The sequence below is a fragment of the Brachycentrus maculatus genome, unplaced genomic scaffold (genome assembly GCF_059751285.1).
Source record: "Brachycentrus maculatus isolate JH-2025_06_01 unplaced genomic scaffold, ASM5975128v1 h1tg000022l, whole genome shotgun sequence".
Classification (NCBI taxonomy): Eukaryota; Metazoa; Arthropoda; class Insecta; order Trichoptera; family Brachycentridae; genus Brachycentrus; species Brachycentrus maculatus.
Genome location: NW_028280776.1, coordinates 734,635 through 760,000, shown reverse-complemented (window position 1 = coordinate 760,000; position 25,366 = coordinate 734,635). Strand labels below are relative to the sequence as shown.

The 25,366-nt window shown below is 29.9% G+C and overlaps 1 protein-coding gene across 1 annotated transcript in view; it reads left to right on the top strand.

Moving 5' to 3' along the window:
- Positions 1-1,687: 1,687 nt before the first annotated feature.
- LOC148313092 (CUGBP Elav-like family member 3) overlaps positions 1,688-25,366 on the top strand; it is a 722,672-nt gene continuing 698,993 nt past the window's right edge. Inside the window, exons 1-2 of the mRNA XM_088268061.1 lie at positions 1,688-2,433; positions 22,957-22,995. Coding sequence (XP_088124187.1) covers positions 2,403-2,433; positions 22,957-22,995 — 70 coding nt within the window. The 5' untranslated portion in view covers positions 1,688-2,402. The remainder of the gene's footprint in view (positions 2,434-22,956; positions 22,996-25,366) is intronic.

Here is a 25,366-nt window from a genome sequence, read left to right as displayed (position 1 = left end):
TTCTATTTCATCTATGTTGAGATGTCAAAAAAATGTCAAAATATATTTGTATTTTTTTTTAATATACAATTTTTTCGTTTCCAAAAATAAAATTAATAAGCCCGTTTCAATCTGCAGTTGCCATGTGTTGCATCTTATAAGTGCATGTTCACATGTGCGGGCTGAATTTTGACAGCTGGAAGCGCTTTTGCCACGTTTTCTTCGCAGCGCGCATGCGCCTTATATCCACGTGTTTGTACCAACACATCGCGTTAGCTGTGTTGGAGTCTGCGAGGAAAATAATTATTTTTCCTGAATCCTAATAAAAAAATTAAAAAACAATAGCTTCTGCATTAAAAAAAGACTCTGTTTATTTTTTTATCACCATGGTAACAAGAGAGACATTTTGTATGTTAAGAGTCATTTATACGCTCGGTTACATGAGCTTACTTCAAATTTTAAAGTATGAGTGCGATTGATAGAAAAATTCCCATAGGCATTTCATATACTAATACAAGAGAATTTTATATGCGGTAGTAGACGAGAGTCATGAAAAGTGGCTTTTCAATATTACGATCAGATAAAAGGAAGCGATAATTTTTTTTTTAATGTATCGTAATGTAAGAAAATTGCTGGCGACGCAGTTATTTTTTGGCATTGCCACGCTGTTATGATTTATAATCAATATTGTTTGAAAAATTGCCGAATATGTTAAATGTTGCTTGTAAGTCGGTTACAGCATAATGGATAATTTAGTCAGAAATATCCAATTTCATGGTCAATTTGTTATTTCATTCCTTTATTGATTCTTGGAAAATTTGCAGAGACCAACCGTGTGTGTACATTATAATTTAATCAAGAATTATGAGTTGGCACAAAAATTTTAATAAAATAAATGAAAAAATATATGAGATTTTTATTTTTTCAATGAAAAAGTGGATTTTATTCAAAGGATGAAATATCAAGAAAAATGAGAATTGTATTTGTAAATGTTAAATTTTTAAAGATTAATGTAAAAATCATTGAAACAGAAAATGACTTTTTAGAACTTAGTTGTGCATGTTGGCCAATACTTATAAAATGATTGAGTAAGATGTTTTAATAAAAAATATAGCACACATTTATAAAATGTTTAATTTCACAATGTGAGTGAGTTTATAATATTCAAAACTTGTCAGCCAGCACGTTCTCCGCTATGAGCAATATTTATAATTGCGTATGTCGCTTTTCAGTTCAACAATTTGATTAAAAAAAACATGTTTTAACTTATTACAGGTAAAAGATTTGTCACAGGTAAGCGTATTTAAATGCGACGTATTAACAAGGAAATCGGTGAATTCATAAAGGATTTTTTTTGATAACAAAAGATTTAAAAAAAATGAACATTTGTAATTTAATTTTAAAATAATATCACTGCAGTTAAGTGCAATGTGAAAGTGAAAAAAGTCAAAATGCATTTTAAAAGAAATTAAAAAAAAAAAAAATAATTAAGCGCCCTTGAGGCAGTATCGCACGACAATAGCGCTATGGAAATTATCCAAATTTGTTATAATTATTATTATTATTATTATTGTCACCAGTGCGAGATGCATCACGCAAAGACAGTGACGGCCCGTCTTCGCGTGGCACTCAATACCGGCGTCTGGGTGACGTCGGAGGGGCGGCAGCGGCGAGGGCGGCAAGGGAGGACGAAGGCTCCGCGGCTCTCAGTGCCACACAGCCGCGCCGCCCGCCGCACGCGCGCGCCATGATACAACCTGCCGCCAGTGACACGTAGCAAAACCTCTCGCAACAAATCCTAATGAATTAACTAAATAAAAACTACCTTAATAAATGAAATCAAGTGGCTTATATCTGTCGTGTCGATGTTCGTATTTGTGTGTCCTTTTATTTCGATAACTTTTGAACGTATTGTGCATTAATTTAAATTTTTTATTTTAACGCGCGAAATTGAAAAAAAGCGCAAGTTTTGATGTTTAACGTCGTGTCTGTGTACATAATATATTTTAAAAATAAACTCAAATTGTACGATAATCAATTTGACTTATTTGGATAGAAACCGCCTTATGTTTGATTGTTTTGTAAATGAGAATTATGTCGGTTGACTGAACCAAAGTATTTAAGACTAGCCTGAAGTTTACCGGTGTATTGACCTTGGTGAATTGTTCCCTGAAATCGTGGGATTTCTCGGTCACATGTTATTATTGCACCAGAGCCTGAAACACACTGAAACTTCCTTTATATACCTCATTTTGTTATAAGGATATTGACTTTGTTGAAATTTTATATATGTTGATATTAAGAACTCATGTTTTATCAAAGTTAACTTAGAAATTTAGTGAAGTTTTATTATTTGTTTATAAACAAGTGCTACGAGTGTTTTTTTTATTATTATTTTTAAACGGAAAAAGAAAACCGCACGAATGTTGCTCACAAGTATTGCGCCCCCGTTAGGTAAGTTAAAATTTAAATATTTTTATTATTTTTCTCCTGAAATACTTCTTCTTTATAAATATATAAATAAATGTATCTCAATTCTTCTTCATATGGTTTTAATTTCATTAATTGATTCGGCAGTCATTTTGTGGTAAAATCTATCCATTTTTAATTCAAAGTGTTTGAAACTTATACGGATTGCATTGAAACACGTGTCACAATAGATTTACTAAGTTGAACTCATATCGTTTTAAATGGTTAATTTCATGTTTCTACAAATACAATTGTGGTATTCATAATTTAATTTACGATTGTACAAACAAAAAAAAATCTTTTTGCTCCACGAAAAAAATTATTGATAAAGTACATCTTTGATAAAATAATGTTTTTTTGTTTAATGCAAATGTAAATATACAATAAAAAATAATTAGATTTCATGTTAAAATAGATTGTAAAATAAAAATGCAGAAAATATATTTTTTTTCGTAGGAATTATTGGTTTTATGAAAAATGTGTACGAAATCGTAATGAAAACTAAATTTTTACTAAACAAATATTAATTGATAAGTTTAACTTAAATTAATTTTTGATTCTCTATTGGATTTCAGCAGTTTATAAACGTTTCGCCCTTTAACATCGAATGATAGATTTAAACATTTATCGTGACTGATTAAACTGAGATTTAATAATTTTCCAATCTGAAATACCAGATTTAAATGCGAAAATTTAATTTCAAAACTAAAACAATTATATTTTACATCCTAGAATGATATCGAACAGCCTCAACTACTTGCCAGAATTTATTATCTTGAGGGTGAAGACAATAATTTATCTCTCAGCAATGCGAATCATTTAAGTTATGAGATCCTAATTCGAGAGCGGATGGGAGAAAGGACATAGGTACTTATCATTTACCTAATTACTGTCGCACGGGCCCATACTACCTGAATTCAGTTAGTCGGAACTTTGTTACGGGGGTCTGTCATCGTATATATCTATTTAAATTTGTACGCGAAGCTAGGCGTACAATTTCACTCGTAGTCTCGCCTTATTCGTAATATTAAGTGATTTCGAATTACGGCGTCAAAGGATTGCGTTAGACAAAGAGCGATCTCTAATAAGCGGCAATTCTGTAATGACATTAGCAACCGACGTTGTGGAAATTACAACTTCTGGAAGGAGACGTAACGCCTATATAAGTTTGCGTTACGCCAAGTAATGTTGCGTAATTTCTCACCAAGAGGGCTAAATGGTCGCTGTAATGTCATATTCTATTAGGCCATTAATATGCGATTCGAAAGAAGAACGAGACGTTTTAAGATGCTTCCGACATAGTTATGCAAATGTCTCGAGAAGTTTATGAACCCATAAATGTTGAATAGTCTAACGAGATGATTATATCGAAATATTTATTATCTCAAAATATAAACAACAGCTACATTCATAAGGTTTTTTTTTAAAATTTTTATTATTTTTTAAGAATCCTGCGATGTTTTTATATACGACGTAAAATTTTTAAGTATGTTTTTAAATAAATTGTAAAAATTTAGATCTAAAGTTTTAAATTGACTACATATAATAATCAATGTATCTCATACAAACCTTACAATCATATAGTTTTAATAGCGCAATACCTTTTCATATTTTTTTTCAAAGCTAAAAAACTATTTAAAATAGACTAATATGAACGTTTATTGGATAATTGCATATGTTCGTGCAAGTTTTTCATAGATGATGGCGATGACATTTCTTTTTACCGTTTTGTTTGTATTTTTCGTGACGTTTTGCATTTTTTGAATATCCGATATTGTTGTAAATCAAGTTAACGCTGGCTTAGAAATCCGTTTTCAGATTATTAAAGAGATGTGTAGGTAGGTACTTTAAAAAAAAATATATATATTCGTTTATGTTCCTGTGGTTTTGGAAAATCATGTGATCTGGTAAGTTATTTGACTGCTAAGTAGTGATTTCAAATGAACTTTAAGTTGTAATTCATTAAAAAACTAATTTAAATACTCCGTAAACAAAAAACGCATTCTTTTACAAAGACAAAGCCTTTTCATGCATATGAAGACAAGTATTTGGATTATTAAAAAAAATACACATGTCTTCAAATAAGTAATTCGATAAATTATAAATACATAAGTGAGCAAAGTCGTGCATAAAACACATTTATATTATTTAGTATAAATGTGTATACACAGATAAATTGTTTAGTATTTTTCACGTTCAGCATAAAATTTGTAGTTATTTTAATTAATTTATATTGTTATTCTTGCTTACGAAAAAAAATCTAACTAAAAATCCGTATCAAATATGACACAAACCAACTGCTATTTTGATACCGTATAGTTTAATATACAATATTTCAGGACGTATTTTTAAATATTTGAAAATTTTAATAGAAGATAAAAGTGTGATTTTATAAGCACATAAGATTTTTCAAACTTGTATAAAATAAACTGATATTATGAAAAGCAATTTTTCTTTTATGTTGTGGGTTTCATATGAGAAATAAAATAACAGTTTGGATGATGAAAAATTCAATCGATTTCATCGTTTACTAATTAATTTATCCAGAAACAAATTAGTTTACTTTTTTAATCGTTAAAACCAAAGACAATTATTTAAACGATCAAATTAATTACTCTTTAAATTATGTTTTGATTACAAAATGGAGGGAAAGAAAACAAAAAAAGAAAGTTTATTCTATTTGATAAAAAGAAACGTTTTCTGATTTTGTGAATAAAGCAATAAGTAAATGTAAAAATTTAAAAAGGCATTTATCAAAAAAAATATATATTTAGGAATTAAAAAAAAATCTAAGCAGTATTTCATTAAATAATTTTTTTTTGAACACAAGAAACCTACTGAAAAATTTTCAGTGACATCTTCAAAGAAATAACGGGAATATTAATTTGAAAATCTGGTCATTTTCAAAGCGTACAATTTGACACCGACTTGTTTAAGTGATCACTTCATACACTGTCCAATCTTTTTATTTAAATCATCATAGAAAGACGATCAATATGTACTGTTTATTGTATTTGTATATTTATGTAAAGATTTATTTATTAATTTAAAATACAATTCAGCAATCATTTGACTCTTTGTTAATGTCGGCTTACATGAAAAAAAAACATTTTGAAGGTCTAAATGAAGGTCTTATGAAGGAAAAAATCAAAATTTTTGTAAATCCATCCTTATGTTTATTAAAAAATTTAAATTATGAGTTTCACATTTTAGCGAGTAAAGAGATATATTATCATCAATTTATTTGAATAAATTCAGAAAAAAACTATTTGAACTATTTAAACACGTAAATGTAATACTGACGTTTCTAAAATGTAAAAAAAAAACATTGAAAAATTGCAAGAAATATAGAATTCTAGATTTCAAATCATTATCACCATTTGAACATCTAGAAGACAACATTTTGCCTCATATTCAGTCTACTATCATAATTTTTTAATAACTCCATTCTTTTTTCCCTTACATTAGGGTTTTTTTATTATCAAAGTTCGGTAAACAAATTTTTCGTGCTACTGTCGAATTGATGAATTCGTATGACAAATATAATGTTTGAGTAAGTAAATAGTTGCGTCTAAGATTGATCTTATCAATCTTCCACGTTTCCCGCCATTTTCCTATCGTGGCGCATCCCCTGAGGCCGTCACAGAAAACAAACTGGAACGGACGCGCATGAAAATCGATAGGGCCACAAGGGGCATGATCGCATTCTATCCGCCAAACCCTTAAGGTGACACTACCATCGAGATAACCCCGAGACCTTGCAAACTTGTCAAATATCTAAGAGATCTATAATGAAAAGGTTCGAGAACAATCGATTCTGTGTTTCGACGTGGCAATGAAAATTCCAAACACTTACCTGCAATAAATTGATGGTTATTCATGTTCCTAACCGTTTCTTCAAATATATTAATTTTTATAAAAATAAACCTACAAACATAATGTGAAAAGAATAAACTTGATTGGACGGAGATCTGAACCGTCGAGGCGCTGTTTGAAGCAGCCCAAAATAAGGACAATTACTCTCAAGTGATAGTTGACGTCAGCGGGACCTGACAGTAAAAATACAGAAATAGATGAAGATAGACAAAAAATAAATTTACAATATTTTGGGAGTCCCAGTATGTAAAATAATCCCGTTAGTATTTTGCATGAATCAAAATGTTTCTCTAATCAACCATAGATGCTGCCGAAAAATCAAATATAAGATTTATGATATATGTTTGAATTGCAAAAAAATATACAAGTGTTTACAATAATAGAAGTAATACATAAGTAAAAAGTGATCACTTAGCCAACCAATGATAGATCATAAGCCCTGTAAATATTCAGACTTCTATTTCCTTCTTTATCTTTATTGAGATGTCAAAAAAAAAAAAATGATTTTTTTAAATTTTAAGGCATTGTTTAGAAATTTAATCATTAATACTAAGTATATTTACGTTATTTTAAAAATAACTTTCCATGAAAATATAAAGTTAGGTATGTTTTTAAAGTATATTTTTCCTGAAACTAAGAAAATCACTCTAATATTCATGTCGTTAGAAGTGAGCAGATAAATAATATATTACTGTTATATTTTTAACAAGACAATTGATATACCATTGGTTGAAAAATTTATTCAAGATTATTACATATTTATTTACAATTGATGATTGAAAAAGATTAAAAAAAGATTCATTAGTCTTAAAAAAGTGGTATTTTTCTCACAAAAAAAAACAAAGAATTGAGGGTACCTATTCATTATTTGTTGTTTTTCTCTTACGAGTTATACTTAAACGTTCATTTTTTTAATGATTATTTTTGATTATTTTACATTAAAAAAATATAAATCAGAAACAATATTATTCACTCAATTTTCTGTTTATAAGGTGGATAGAAACAGTCTTCAAATTCACGCTAATTAAACACAATGTTTGATAAATTACTTTCGAGTTTATTATTACTTGGGTTTGAGACCAAAATATTTCGTGTCAATGAATCTCCGTAATTTTATTTTGCACCGTCACTTGAGGGTTGAAACTTTCATCACCGATGACACGATCATTCAATCATCACTCAGGCAGATGGAGCGTGTCTATCATCAAAATTGTATATGGTCCTTCTCTCCTTGTTCTAACTAAACCTCATTCGCAAATTAATCGAATACCATGCAGCTCACATGGCTGATTACACACTGAATCGCTAACTACAGAGATGGTAATTTAGATCAATAAATGTTAATACACATAATATGTGAAAAACGAAGAGGACTTTGCATTTAAATAAAATAAAAATCAAGTAAATTTTATATTTGTTCATAATTGTTGATATTCAATATTTTTTTTGGGTTTCAACCAACTTTCGGTATAAAAGGTGAATTAATTATTATAATCATTTGAAATTAACCAGAATTTCGATGCTAGTAAAAAAATCATTTCAAAATTAAATGTGATAAAAAATCAATATCATTTTATTTTAAACAATTTTTTTTAGTTTTTTCATGGAAAAAATTACACTTTGTGTTTATTTAAAGAATTTCGAAAAACAGTTCATTATTTTTTATTCTAAAATGCGTTGGTTATTCATTCGCTCCACGTATTAAAACTATCTCATTGTATTTTTTTTTAATATTCGTCTATCCATAACGTTTACCAAGGTAATACCTAAAGTTGGTCACCCCACCTAAATAAATTAAGCAAATAAAAGTATTATTATTGCATAATTGTAAATTTCTCACTTTACCAACTGTACTTTCTTTGTTAATATAACTTCATTTTAATTTTACGTTGTGATCTTTATAATTAAAAAAAATTCTGCCTAGTGAGACGTTTATAAAAAAACATATACACGATCCAAAAAAATATTTATTTCTTGCATCAAATAGCTTAATTTTGCAAAACCTTCATCCTACATATTGTATTTTGAACGCATTTCAACATTGAAAAAAATATTTTCTTTTTCGCCGGGTCCACGCATTACTTTTATATGGTACACAAAATTTGGAAAAATATTGCATGACTTTAAATCTGGTAATAAATAATAGGAAATATATAGTGTTTGCTTCGGGGCACAATTAACATCAACACCGATAATTGTTTGTTTGATTGGAATTCTGTCCGGGATAAAAATTCGAGTCTTGTCAATCAAGTGACAATTAGCAGAACCACTGCAGTCATCCGGTGATGCGTCCAGTGCAAATATTGTCCCGTGTAACATAAACGCCAAAATATTCCGTTTGTCGTTCCGGTACGAACAATCAACAGCAATGGGCGACCATGCAGTCAGAATTAGATTCATTTGATATCGCACGGCTGACGTAAATCTTCTACAAAATGGCAGTACAAAAGTTTTATATTTTTGAAATAATTTGCTTAAAGTAAAGTATTTTACATTTTATATTGATTCTTATTTTTTTAAATAGCATATCTTCATGAATTATTATTATTATAATCTTGATCGTTATAAAAATAATTATAATTAAATTGATAAATTTCATATTAAGACATCTCAAAATAGGTGTGGGTATTCACAAGGCTAACGACTTTTCAAAAGCTGGTTAAAATGATCACTTTATATAGTGTAACATTCACTATAAATACCCAGACTTCCATATTTTTCGTCATCTATGAGATATCAAAAAGTAAAATAACTCCTAAGTGGAAACACTGAGATTATTGAACAAGGATCTTGACACACCCAAAATGTTGTGATATATTTCATTTCAAAACGTGTATAAATTTTTCTTAAAAAAATATTATAAAAGGGTATTTATTATATTTATCAAGTTTTTTACGTATCTTATACATAAACTTAATAAAAAAATATTATTCCCACCTATATTAGGCACTGCATTAGATCTTTACCTGGTAACACGTGATCGATTTTGCGGTCCAGCTTTTTATCTGAAGGAGTGGAATATATTTTGTAGGATACAGATGAAGTGTAATGGGCCAAATAAAAAATATTTCAGTTATGTGGGAAATATAAAAAAAGGTAAAAAATTATAAATAATAATAAAATAAGGAAAACGAGAAAAAATTAATAGGTGGAGTACTCGAGGTTATTATATATTTTTTCTTGTAATTGTGCCTATAAAATTCATTGTTAGTTTTCCACTTACTTGTTTTAATCATAACATTTCACTTAATGACGCAATGATTCCATATGAAAAACAATATCAGCTTGTAATACTCGCAACGACCGTATTTTTAAGAACGAGTTAATTACGTTTAATGTTTCATTATGCCGAAAAATAATTACGACCCGGGTAATAATGGTTAAATACCATTTTGAGACTAAAAGGCTAGCTTTTAATGGCGGTCAACTCTGCATGACAACTTCGGCGTCGCGGCGCTCGGACGTCGGCGTCGTGTACAAATAGAGCGCCGGACGCGGTGCAAAATTCGAATATTCAATATTCCTGCCACTCTTTTGAATCACCCAACTAAACGTTGAATCCAATTTGTCACGGCGCGTCAGTGATGGATTAAAGTCGATATACTTTTGAATCGGTACGTATTTATCGGATATTTGAAATCAGTTTTAAACTTTTTAAGACAAGGCACCCATCCAACCATCTACTGGGTAAGATATTCGAAACTTTTCACAAGTTATGTCATATATTTTGTACAGTTAAAAATTTGTGAAAACCTTTATGAAAATGAATTATAATAATTGGGATTTATTTATTTGTTTTATTTTATTTTTACATTTTTACCTACACCAGACAGTACTCTCAGAAAAAAACATAAAGGTATAAGAACATAAAAACATAAGGTCATAAAACCTGAAGATTAAAACTTATGGGTATTTGAGGTTATACTTGGTACAATATAAAAAAAATACTCATATATAAATAAAAGAAAATAATGACCAAAAATGCTTACATGACTATTAAAATGGTCGATATGATTGTAGTAAGGATTTCTTGTTAGCTTATAGGTTTATAGGCATCAAGTTACACTATATTGACTTAATCACTAATTAAATGAAGGCTAGGTGATCAGTCCTTAGTACCAGTCATTAAAAAATATTTTTTTTAAATATCAACTATGACTTATTTATCAATGATGTTTGGTGTGGGTTCCCTTGGAATTGAATCTGAAACCTCTTTCGCGGTAGCCTAATACACTAATTTTATTCTACGAAAGCGGATAGTACAATATAAATTCTTTATAAAAACAAATAAAATAATATATGGATAACAAATGATTAACAAATATTATCCACTGACACTTCATGATGGAATTGCATTTTTAATTTATTATTAGATTAAAACCAATATTTTTAGCTTTTCCACTTTTTTATTTGACCAGCGACCGGGTTTCGTCGTTACCGACATCATCAGACTGGTGATGATGAGAGACCAGTCTGATGATGTCGGTAACGACGAAACCCGGTCGCTGGTCAAATAAAAAAGTGGAAAAGCTAAAAATATTGGTTGTAATCTAATAATAAATTGATTAACAAATGATTAACAAATGTTAAGTCTCTAATTTTTTTTACTTTATTATTTTTTTAAAAAGTACTTTTTTATTACGTTGACTGTATACAACGATTCTTGATAGCCTTCGTCAAATACGTTTTAAATACCCTGCCTCATTTAATCATTTAAACAAATCTGATAATGAAGTGAATGTTTCACGAAGCCGGCATTGAGAACGTGGTTTGTTTATAAGTAAAAGAGAACAGTCAAGTGAAATATGTAAAACAAAAGCAAATTAGTAAAAAAAGTTATACTAATTTGTGAATTTATAACTTCCTCGTTTTCTTTTTTGAGCAATAACCATTACTTTTCGTAATTAATTTAAAATTATTCAAACAATTTTGTTTACAACGTATGCACTTAAATTCAACATTTAGCATCCGAAACATGAAATGTTATATTTTTGACACTGATATTCAATCACGTTAAAATTTTATTTTCCCTTTGAAAAGTTTTAAAATGGTTTTTATAGTATAATAAAATGCTTATTGCTCTGATAGAATTTTGATACAAAACTCAATTAATATGTAAAATGTGATTTATCAGAGGGTGAATTAATTAAAATCTCGAAAATGTTTTCAAACGAAACAATATTTTTATACATTGTTGGTCAAAAGCGGATCTTGTTTGTGGGGTGTGATTTTAATAAAAAAAAAATATCAAGTTAGGGTAAATGCAATATGATTTAAAGTACAAACATGAAAATGTATTACATGTATATATGTATATTGCAAATTAACTTGAGATTTATGCAATTGACAAACACATTTAATGTTTACCAATATATGAACAACTAGTGTTTAATAAACAATGACAAATTTATACACAGAAATACTTTATAAATTACGATTAAAAAAAATCATATTTTATACACATAAAATATGGCATCGCTAGTTCGGTTAATAGTAGTTGTAAAAAATTGTATAATTTAAAGGATTTTTTATTGCGTTGAATTATTAATTTTTTATATTCCCTGTAATAGCAGTAGGTATGAACGATATTATTATAATAAATATTTGTAAATTCGTAAATAAAAGGAAATAAAAGGTAAAAGGAAGGTATGTCTGTGTAGTTGACATAAATAATGTATGTAATATGCTTTTGGAGATTTTTTTTACCAAATGATATAAAAATATGTCAAAAATTATAGAAAAAAATATGGTCAAAAATAACCAGCTACTGGAACGATCTAGTTTTTATATTGTTACAATACTTACATTTTTTTTTTAAAATCTTAAAAAGTTAAACTGTATGTGTGATTAAGGTAGAATACGAGCAATTAAGTTAATGAGTTAAAAAGGCTTAAATATGGTAAAAATAGCGATAAAAGCAAATAAGTTAAAAATAATAAAACAAACTAAACAAGTAAAGATTAAATCTTAAAATAAAATCCGTAAGCCATGATATATATGTGAAAAATATTGAATATTAAGTTAATCAATTCCGATATTTATTAATAAGAAAACATAAATTTACTAACACTGCTGCAATATTAATGAGAAACAGTAATCAGACACCCAATCTTCCGTTTACATTAAGCATACTTTTGTTGTAGAAAAAAATATAGAATTTAACACAATAAACCGAAAAAGTTCTCATAAGTTTAAAAAGATTTTTCGCTGTTTCTCATGATTAAAAAAACACAATAGGGCTTTTGTAAAGGAGATACATTCAGGACCCTTAAAATCGAAATGTAGAAGTTTCACTGAACTGGAAAAGTATTCGGTCATGACTCTTAGTGTAATCTCGGGCACAACCTTTGCAGGCAAATTGTGTTCAAGGGAGATGTACCAAAATAATTTCAGAGCGCTGGCGCTTGTTGAATTATTGCTTTCAGTAAAGATATGGGGCAAGTTTTAAAATGGAAAAAAAGGCAACGTATTTTTTTCAAAGATTGGTGAGGCACTTAGAAATTTTCGTTGTTAATTTATATGTTTGAGAACAATGTAGATAGTAAGTATTATTTTCTTGATTTATTTCATCGTTAATTTGAATACTGAATAATTAAAAGCTTTTTTACTTTTTACATTATAATGTAATAAAATTCTAAAATAATGTTGTACTTTAATATATTAATACAATACTACTGACACTTATTCGTATTTATTGGTGTAAAGAGCACTGCATAAAATTGGTGCAGTATCCTATGCATTATAGAGCATAGTACATCGTTGAATGTATAAAATGTAATCTTTGATGGAGTTTTTATTTTTCTATAAAAAATAGAAAGGTAGATTTATTTTCTGAATAAAATTTTTAATTTTATTTTTTATAACTCATTTAAAAAATATTTATGAAAATATAATCTGTATAACTAGAACATGGTTCTTGTTCCAAGTAACAAAATAAATTTTAAAAAATATATGAAACCAAGAAAATTGTAAAAGCTGTATTAGAAAACAAGAGAGAATCATGATGAGATCAAATTAGACGTCAGTTAAAACAGGACAAAATACCTTCAAAAACCATCATAAAATTAATTTGAATAAATTAATGATTCCTACGACCAAAATCTAAAAAAATATATAGTTGTATTTATTGTTAAAGTAAAAATGTTGAAAACGTTAATGCCATTAGATCGGTTTTAAAATTACAACCGTGAAAGATATGAAAAAAAAAATATTCGAAAATAATTAAAAGGCGCTGGAGTAACAAATCACAATAAAAAAAAATATATATCAAAATCAAATTATAACCCTTCAGAAAAAAAAATAATAACAAAATCTACATGGCAAAAAAACGAAGAATCCCAAAAACAAGAAGACTTACTCACAAATTCTTTCGACTCATACTCAAATACCTCTACCGACCCAAAAACATGCTATAATTTTAACCGAAAAAACAGCATAATTTCATAAGAAATCAAAGATATAAGTTTATATTAAAATTAAAAATGAGTATCGACGGTATAAAAGAATTCAGTGCAAAGGAACAAATAAGACCCCTGTTAAGTTTCTACTATATCAACTAACAGTTTATATAACTCTGTTATAGTAGCAAAGTGACATCCTGATAGAATTTATTCTTTGAAAGTCATTAAGTATACATCTTGATTAGAAATGGAATAATCATCTCCTTCTCCCAGGAACTCTGTGACCTAGAGTACGCAGATGATGCTGTCTTAATCGATGACTCCTTCGAGGGTCTTCAATCAATTGTCGATAAGATATATAGGTACTCTAAGCACATGGGGTTTAAAATGAGTGTTTATACAACTCATTTGTTGCGTAACAAGCTTGTACCTAGATTTCCTGTAACCCTTGGCGTTGAGTTATTAGTTCATCGATAGGGTCGAGAATTTCTGTTTGAGATATACGAGAGATTCGGCCTGAAAAAAAAGTGGTTGTGTGTTTTGAGTAGCAGAGGATAGAGAACTTTTCTTAAGACTGATCGGCAACGTTAATGGAAACTGATAAGGCATCGGAAGAAAAAGAAATTCACAATATTTTGAGTATGTCCAAATACTTGTTCACAAATCTGGGTTTCTCCACTTAGGAGTTGTTTTTACATTTTTGACATCTTAACATAGATGAAAAAAAAATGGATGTCTGGGTATTTACAGGGCTTATTACCTGTCATTGACTGGCTAAGTGATCATTTACCGCTCACCAGTATGTAAAATAATCCAGTTGGGATCTGTGTTAAATAAAAACTTTCCCAATAAAAAAATTGTTGGCTCTAGTGAACTCACATGTACAATGCCGTTAGATTAATGATATATGTAGGAGTTCCAGAAAATTGTGTCTATCATGTGTAGAATGGTGAATGTTGCTCGTGTTTAAAGTGATCACTTAACCAGTCTATGATAGGTCACAAGCCCAGAAAATACATGGTAAAAAAATGTCTAAAAATATTGTATAACTCTAAAAAAAAAAAGTGACGTAATGAATGAAAAAAAAAACCATTGAAGATTGTTCAATGAGAGTTACATATAGAAATAAAAACTTAAAATTAATAATCACTGAAGCGCGTAGATTGGATTGAAAATTGAATTCTTGAGAGCGCGCGTCAACTGAAGAAAGATGTAATAATTCAACGTCAACGTTGCAATAATTTTGTCTGAATTTCTATCCATAATTCACATTTGCGTGCAGAAGTGCTACCATTATACCTTTTCAGCAATCTGTACTCACCGAAAGTTCAGTTGAGTGAGCCACAATGGCGTTCCCGGTTCCCACAATGTAACCCGATGATGCAATATACGCTCATCATGATTCCAGAATGAGTAAGGTAGAGACGTACTCCTGAATATGACGGAAAATCAATAGCTAGGGATACTACGTAGTGCATACCAAGTAACATTCTCTTATTTTATTGTAACTTAAAGCCAAATATCTCAAAAAGTTGACATTTAAATACATTATGTAAATACAAAAGACGCGAATAAAAAAATTACATAAATTTTAACAATATGTTTAAAATTGTAAAAGAAAAACACAAAAAAAACTATGACGACTAGTTTCGGAAGCTTTGCTTTCATATTCAGATCTTAATATAAGCTTTTATTATAAATTATAAATTATTAGAAAAACTCATTATACTTTCTACTACTACTACTACTACCATTACGCCGTTTCACCGCAGGGGTAGGCAGAGGGGATGGAACGCCACACTTTTCTGTCCTGACACACACTCCTCGCCTCGTTCACATCCATACATCTAGTCATGCATGCCCTCCGATTACGCAGACTTTTGACACCGCCAGATTTTAGATTCTAATTGATATTATATTTTCTATTTTTGTTAATGCTATATGTAAATTACATATGTTCCTTTATGTGTTATTTTTATATTACATATCTTAACGTTTAGTCGCGTGCATTATAGTTTCTTTTTCTCTACTTATAGTAACTTTACAGGAACATTAAGTCATTAATTTGGATTAGTATCGTTACATTCGAGTGTTAACTTTCATGAAAATAAATTGAATCGTTCACAGCACAAAGTAGTACAGTTTTAATATTGAAAATATTTTCATAAAGTGTGTGTGGCTACTTTATAAATGGACTATGTTCTAATGGAATAAAAGAAAATTATTTTGCATTATTCATAAATTTCGCGTGATGATTGAATATATATTTTTTACTCCGAAACATAAAAACTTCAGTTGACAACTTTACAAATTTCGACGATGAAATATATGGTATATACTCTCGCTTTATTGCCAGGTTCAGTGTAGAAGCTTTTGGTTTCGGACCCATCCATTCTTTTTTTCTAAAAAAAAAATATTTTCTTTTTTGAAAACGTTTTTTGTTTTAAATCATCCACGCGAAGTTTTTCCCGGTAAAATACAAAAAAAATATTACTTAGCTTTCTAAGTCCTTACCTCTGTCAGAGGGGCATGTAAGTTAAAACTAACGAGTGTGAATATGTGAAGCATCCACAGGCTTTAATACCAAGGGTGACAGCAGCATGAAAGTTAGTAACCCTACTAGTTATGGTATAAACCATTGGTGTCCAAACTCAATAAGGATGTGAACTACATGCAGAAATTGAACTTGTATGGTGAGCTACCTATACAAATTTCCTCTTTTTAGTATTTTTTATCATCGGCCCTTATCGTACCATACTAAATATGTCTTTGTTTGTTTAAATAAATGAGAACATCAGATAAACAATAAAATATAAAATGTGACTGTAAATATTTATTTAAATACAAAACAATAATTGAAAATCAACAAGGTGTGATTTGAATAAAAAAATAATAAGATTTTATTGCCTACGCGAGCCACCCAAAAAGGTTCGGCGAGCTACCAGAAGCGATCACTGTTACAAACTTTAAGAATGAAAAAGTCAACTCAGAAAGGTAAAATAATTATTTGGTTGTAGGTAGACTTCAGGGGTTTTGAGTTGATTGCAGTTCCGATGTAACCCCCAGTAAGTACGTACATGTTGCAGTAGGCCTCGTCCGGACGGTAGCCTCTCCAGCTCTCCACATAATCTGCCACTCTTACATCTCTTATTTCTCCATCCCTCCTATTGTGGGGCTTCAGTGCCACTATTTCAGCTGAGTTGCTGCAACCCCCGTATTCATAGTTAGCCGCTATACGCACCCCAGATTATTCTAACTATTTTCAACATATGCTGTAGGACTTACCTTCTTAAACGTTTTTTTAAATAAATATTTTATCAATAAACGTAATTACACATATTTAAGATACAAATATATGCGCACATATAAAATCATCCTTATATAATATGTATTTTGAATAAAACGTAATTTATTTATTCAGTGATTGATATGGCAGTTACTTTGTGGTAGAATCTTTTAATTTTTAATTTAAATTTCACCTGGTAAATATTATTTCTTTAAATGTGTAGTGACACGTGTTTCAGTGAATTTCGCATCATTTTCAAATATATGAAAACATGTTTTAAAAAAAATAACAAAAGATGAAGAATGGATTGAAACACACGTTACTGCAGATTAAATTAAAATTTTATTCGATTTTAAAATGGGTAATATCATTTCATAAAAATTTATAGTGACACATGTTTCGATGCATTTCGCATCATTTGAAAATGTGTTTAAACGTGTTTAAAACGTATTTAAAACGCGAAAACGAACGAAATGGATCGCAACACGTGTCCCTATGGATTATAAGAAATTGTGGTGTTTACTATGTGAATTATAAATTTAGATAATTTATTACCTTTTATGTGAATTGTGCTGAGTAACATTTTTTCCCTAAAACGTAATGTAAGGAGAAAAGAATGAAGGAGTCCGATTCTGATTCATTTTTATTTGTTATTTATTTTATCATACAGACTGTGAATGCGAAGGTACTAAGTGCAATAAATTTTGGCAGTGATTCATGATTTGTTTTGGCTGCTAGATTTAAAGCGCCGAAAGAGTTTGAAGGAGTTCTGACCCGAATTACTTTTAAGGATAAAAGAAGCAATCAAAATGCATTTCTGCAACGGAAATAGTGAATCGACTGTCAGAAAGCAATTTGTAAAGGATTTGTGAATATGATTTATGCTCAAAATTTAAATAAAAAGATATTTGCAGGTTGTATTGATTTTTCGGGTAAATTTGCATAATTTAATCCAGTAGTTACCACGTTTTTTTTTTTTACTTTAGTCTGCAACATAAATACACACTACATATTCTTTTTTGACAAATTGAAATAAAACTACCGTGAATTCACATTTAAATAACAAAATTCTTATTTACTTATACGAACTAATCGGGAATTTTGAGATAGCTGAATAAAAGACACTGCCAGGCTGGATCCTGCTCGCGGAACGTAGGTTGATGTCTACTGATGTTGAGATTTCTTTTTAGTTATTCTTATTTATTCACTTACATCATTTGCCTCATTAAGAAGTCATGTATTTTACCCTGAGGTCCTTCATTTACCTTATCTGTTTCGATTATTTTATATTCACTTCTGGATCCAACCTTGTCTTTGTATAATTATTGATCAAGGTAACACCGCGTAGATTTAACGCGGTGCCAAATACAGTACGGATGAAGATAGAAGCCGAAAAATTACAAGATTCACTCGATTCATTGGCTAAATTTTCTTTTCTCTCTCGTTGACCAAAATTTGTGACAGACTTTCAAAAGACCTATATAATATTTTATGTCGTAGAAATTTCAGAGAGGCAACGAAATTCCCGACCCTCTTCAGAACCAAATAATATTCCATATTTTTAATTTCCACAAAATTTAAAAGTAAAAATAAAAAGATCCACGTGAGCCTCTTTGCCAACGACCGCAAAATTATTTTGCAAGCGTAAATGAGAATGTTCCAAAATTTGTTTAATATGTAACTCGAAACTTTTCTCCTATTTTCGCAAATGAGGTAACACACGACCGACATACAAAGTATCCGAATAACCCTCAAACTTTTCTTCTCAATTACTTAAGCACGTAGTATGGATACCTGTCCAAAATTCATATGGGTCTAGCTATATTATTTGTGTACTTAGCATTCAGTAAAATATCGGACCGTTTTAATAAATTCACACGGCGTAGGTTTTCCTCTCAACTTGTTGCCAGATGAAGGATTTAGGCGCCCGGGGCCTTCGAAGGCTCGCTTTTCTACCTGTGATAAACTTGTTAAGGATTAAATCACATTACTTCTCTGGAACGAAGCAATCGCAGGAATTTTGGCACCGTGACAATATTTCGGATAAGACGAAACAACACTGAAGATTTGCTTTATGCTCGACTAATAAATTGGTTTATCTGAAATGTTATAAAGAAACGACGATGCTTTGTTTGCCGACAACATAATTGGTAAAAAGAGAGGCAATCTTTTCTCTCTGAAGGAAGAAGCGGATATTTTAAATAAAATTTTTAATAATACAGTAAAATACAGTTATTTATTAGAATTTTTATTTCATAAATTCAATAAAAAATTATAATTAAAGCTGCATTAAAAATTAAAACATGTTTTTAGACGTTTTTCAGTACGTTAAAATAATCTAGGGTTTAGATCTTGCATAAATCCAAATAAAGGGTCTCTGCTTACTAAAAACTTTCTCAATCCAACACGGACGGCTGTAATGAACTCAGAAACTATGTCTTGACATTAATAATATATCTAGGAATTTCCAAAAATATAAGTAATGTGGTTGTCAATCATAGGTAGAATGGTTAATGTTGTACTGTGTAAAGAAATCACTTAACTAGCCTATGACAGGTTATAAGCTCTGTAAAAATACAAAATTCATCGATGTTGAGATGTCAATTTGTTTTTTAAATTTGTCCCCATTTTTAAAAAGAATAAATAAAAACTCTCAGTAAATAAAGAACTGGACATTTTCCCATTTCAAGAGCGATATGTCTCGATTGTGTTGAGGCTACTTTAGTAGCGACCTAGACAACCCACTAGAGTAATTTTTCATACGATATGTCAGATATTTTTTAGGATTTATGGTTTGAGATAAACCGAACATTTTTTTTTCGAAAACAGTCCGATAAGAATCAGCCCCGCGAACCACTTTTTGCCTACATAGCTGTAAAGGTATTTTATGTTATAATTTGAATTTACTGGCACTTTAGTACTATGTGAGTCGTAATGGAGTACGGCGCATATTTTGTCAGCCATTACGCGATAGAAACAAAGTTTATCGTCCAAGTACCACTTATCGCATGATCCTGATTTATTAATTCACGTTCCTATAATTACCAATAATCGCTCGTAACACGGAAGCATAATTTGACGCGTCCAAAAATTAACTTGTTATGACTCCAATTTCTACATTAAAATACATGCTTTTATATTTGTAAATTTATCAAAATTATATCATAACATTGTAGTAGCACCAACAACTTTCTAGTGTATAATTTTATAAATTCATTAATTTTATTAGAAAATATTTTCGAGTTTTACTATGACGCAAATACGGTTGTATTATGCAGGCAATATAATGTTACGCCAATTATACATAGGTATATATTTTTCGAACATATATCGCAATGCGTTAATAATATAAAATACCTGCCATGAAAACTTTTAATTTCACGCAATGAAATACAAAACAGAACATGAAATGAAAAAGTATTAGATACAAAATTATCATCTTCCGAAACAACTTCCGAAAAATTCGTACTAAAAGGTATTATCTCCTAATACGTGATATATGTAGATGGTTTTTGATTTCCATTCATTAATTTCCCCTTTTTTGAATAAGTGTTAAAAAATGCAAATATTTTAACACATTGCCATTGAATTAAATTATTTTTGAAATATTTTATTTTTTAGATAATTTATTTTGTTTGCGTTTCTGATTCAACTTATTTCAGTCCCTTCTGTTAACCGTTATCAGTAACCTATGGTGCATATGGGATTGCATCTTATCGAAGAAGTATGAATTTTATCATTTTTTCACTAAGGTGGTCTGCGCTTCTTACATAAGTCCAGGTTTTAAAAAAAAATATGTGAAATTTATATTTATTTCGACCTCCTGGAAATCGAACTCAGATCTACATCACGATAGTCAAACGCGCTTACTATTATACTACGGAGGAGAACAAAATTTGATACCAAAATTTTAAAATTTGAAAATCCTTAGGCAGTATATATAACCATGGAAATACCTTTATTTTTTTCTCTTTTTTATTAAATTTCTCGATTTTCCCAGCAAGGTTTAAAGAAAGTTTATTTTGTTTCCAAAAGTTTCCCAAAAATGTTTTCAGGTAGTTTGTATTCCGAGTCCCAAGTAAGAGAAACATGCTTATTGAAGGCACTCTGCCAAGAAATGAACCGGGGACCCGGCCAAGCCTCGCTATCAGCCGGGCCGACCAGCTCCACTCGACGATTTATACTAAAACTTGGTTTCATAACTATTTACATACTTACTTACTAACTATATGTTACTTGTAATGTATACGCTCATAGTACTTCAAATATTGATTACCTTAATTTTGCAAGGAGTCACCCTTCAAGCTGAGTTTTAAGAAATTACTTAGCACTAGAAATGTAATACTCTCCTTATCATTTATTTATTGATTTGGCGTTTTATTTGTAGAACTCCATTTTAATTTATGTATTTATTTTTAAACCAAACATAGATTTTTGAGTCTATTAAGTTGTATTTTATTACAAAACATAAAAAATAATACTGTGACAATGTGTTTCGAACGAATGACATTCGTTTGAAAATGCCATAACTAGGTAAAACAATTGTCACAATGAAAAAAATAAGAATTAATACATAAACTCTCCTTATTATTCACTAAATTGGTGAATGTTACACGTGTGTAAAGTGATCACTTAAACCAGCCTCTGATGGTCGTCAGCCCCGTAAATGCCCAGACTTCCATATTCTTCTTCATCTCTGATGACATGTCAATAATAATAATAAATAAACAGTTTTGCTCTAAAAATATATCCCATTTATATTGCAAGTTAAGTTTCTATGATCGTATTATTAATACTAAAAAAAATAGAAAATATAATGAGACTGTTACAAAATAAAAATAATAAAACTGTCATTCTAATCAAATATCTTGAATAACCAATATTTAAAAAAAAAAGTGATTTGTCGGTTTCTATAAATCTGTTTATCATGTTAATATTAAAATCATACTTTCTGTGAAAACTTGGCTGGTTTCAAATGCATCTTGCATCGTACGTACCTTTGAGAATTTTCCCTGGCAAGGAAACCGCATCACGTGTTTTTTTTTCTGGCAATCGTTGCAGGAGCGTCGGAAGCCAAATGTAATTTTGGTGTTAAATTGTTGATAGCTGCTTGTACTAGTGTTATCGCTTCCTCCGTTGACAGCACTCTCTGTAGCGCAGAATAAGACAACTTGGTGGCAGCTCACGAGCATTTCAGCCATGAAATTTTATGAATTGACGTGAACAGATAAGGACACTATCAGTATTCAAGGATTCCTGAAAATAAACGTTAAAATATATTGAATGATTATTTTCTTATTCAGCAAATATAGCACTGGACTAATCAATGTTCTAAGATTATTTTTTGTTAAACAGATATAATGTTTACATACTTTCAAACTTAATTTAACAGTTAAAATGTTTTTTACTTGTACCAATATATCAATGTAAATTGTTCCCTATTTGTGAATAGGATTTTTAAGTATTTTTCCTTTTTTAAGTAAATAGTAAGTAGTTGGGCTTTAAAAGACTTGAATTTCTGTGTGTCAAATAAAACAAGTTTTTTTTCATATTCTTAATTTCATTTGTACCATTTGACAGAATGTCATGTTTTGATTTGGTATTATTTCTATTGTAACTGTTGATAAATTATCTCTTTTAATTGAAATTAAGAAACAAATAACTTTCTCTTATGGTCGAGAAGGAAAAACCATTTTTAAATAAAAAAAAAAAAATCAGTTTCCACTGATAAATGAATGCGATTCTAAAAATAAATTATACATACATTGTACAAGAGTTGTGGTAACATGAATGGTAAATATTACAGTGCATAAAGTAATTTACTGTGAAATCCATATCATTAATATTTTCTTCGTATTATAAGACGACAATTCTCTTTTGAGACATCTGATTTATTTTAATGTTTATTGCTCGTGTTATAATTTCTATAAATATGTTTTTTTACAGGATTTGGGGAGGCAAGTGCAATCCCACACCTTTCATATGGTACGTTAAAATAATTTATAATATTATTTATGCTTATTTTATAAGAACTAAAATTCAAATAAAGCTCATATTGTCAAACACTGGGTACAAACATTATTTTAAATAAATTTAATTATTCCAATTATCAAATTGTATCAAATTAAACAACATTAAAAACATTTTTTACTAAGCTCAGACTTACATATGAAGATGGCACTTAATCATGTACTGATGTTAATTTTAATATCCGAAATTTCGGCTTCCTTTGGCTTTTTTTGTAATATCTATTATTTAAAAAAAAGTCAAATTAGTTATTTAAATCTTCACTTGTATTAAAAACATGTATGTATTTTGATGTGTAAAGTAAGGTGGAATACTTCAAAGCATGTATTTTGTATTTTAAATGTATATTGTATAATATCTGCAGTGCAATTCTGATACTTTGATAGAACCACCCGTCTGCATACTAATATGAAGGCTTTATCGAATGAAGCTATATCGAATGTGAGATAGATATAGAAGATCGCTCTACATCTTCAGTTATATTATATATAGTTCCAACTGGCCTCTTCTAAGAAAAAGATATGGAAAATAAGGGGAGAGAGATACCTACATGGGATGTTTCATTCATAATTCCAACGGCAGAATTTTTCAGGGGTAGGTAGAAAGAATAGAATGCCACACTACTGTGATTTTGATTTTGTTAATACTTTTCGATTCTTCCACATTAATGCATTTCCTCAAACATACACGCCAATTATTTCGACTCCTGGCCTGATCACTTTAAAATATTTTATTGTTAATACTTGATAAGGCCATGTTTTTCTCCATCATGATCTGCTACTATTTCAAAAATAATTCGCGTCTTAAATTTGTTTAACCGTTCTTTCCTCAACCATTTGTTTCACACGATCAAACTATCTTAAAACACTTTCATTAATTTTGTCGGTAATGTTTTTTTCAGCATTGCACTCTTTCCTAATTTCACCTTTCGACCATTTGTCACACTTGTCTAAGAGATTGCATTTTGACTGCATTTAGTATACTTTTTTTTCTAACTGCACGCTACAATTTCATAATTTAGGGTTGGTACCAAGACTCTGTTATGCAGTGTCAGTTTTGCTTTTGCTGTTATTTTTGTATTGTTATGTATCATATTTCCATTTCAGGTTATTACAATAACTAACTAACTAACTAACTAACCATCACGCCGCTTCCCCGCAGAGGTAGGCAGAGAGAATAGAGCGCCACACCACTCTGTCCTTGCAAACATTCTTCGCCTGTTCCACGTTCATACATCTCCTCATACATACCCGCCGATTGTTACGACTCCTAACCTGACCACTTTCAAGTATTAGGCATACCTGATCGTGCCATGTTTTTCTCGGTCGTCCTCTGCTTCTTTTCCCGCTAACATTCGCCTCATAAATTTGTTTTACCGTTCTTTCCTCACTCATTCGTTCTACATGTCCAAACCATCTCAACACACCTTTCTTAATTTTATCGATAATGCTTATCTCAGCTTTGCATTCCTTCCTTATTTCACTATTCGTATATCTATCATACATCGTTTTGTCGCACATTCTTCTGAGAGATCGCATTTCGACTGCATTCAGTCTACTTTCATCCTTCTTTTGCCAACTCCATGTTTCACTTCCATACAGAGTTGGAACCAGGACTCCGTTGTGCAATGCCAGTTTAGCTTCCGTTATAACAATACATTACTTAAAACTAAAACTATGTTGTTTATATAAATTAAAGATTTTTGTTTTATGATAAATTTATAATCACATTATTTCTCGCGTACAAAAATATACGGCCATCATAATCTTGACCGTAAATTTATGTTTTTTTTAAATCTGAATCACGCGCATTTTCGTAGCAAACTATTGTTCGCGAAACTAATCTGTATTCGTTTCGTGGAAATTCAAGGTTCAGAAATAAAATCAAAATAACCGTAATTTAGTTTCCCTGATAAACATGATGGCCGTACTTGAACAAAAATAAAATCCCCCCCTACCCATCGGAGGCTAAAAACACAATCCGTCCCAAATACCTCGGGGTACTATAACATAGGGTAAATCCGTACACTACTAGCCATGGGCTTCTAGGGCATGGGTTCTCATTTGAAAATTATACAAAAGTAACCCTTAACTCTGCTGTTCTTAGATTTAAACTTTTTTTATTAAATTTCAGCATAAAATAAAAATAAGAAATGGATTATAATAAAGCATATTATTTTTTGACATCTCGTTTACGGGGCTGACGACCGTCATAGGCTGGTTTAAGTGATCTATTATTGAATCTAAAATTTTGATTCAGGATAAAAAATATTCAATTTAAAATTAGATTGTTTACTACCTTTTTGAAAACGTAGAAAAACTAACATTTA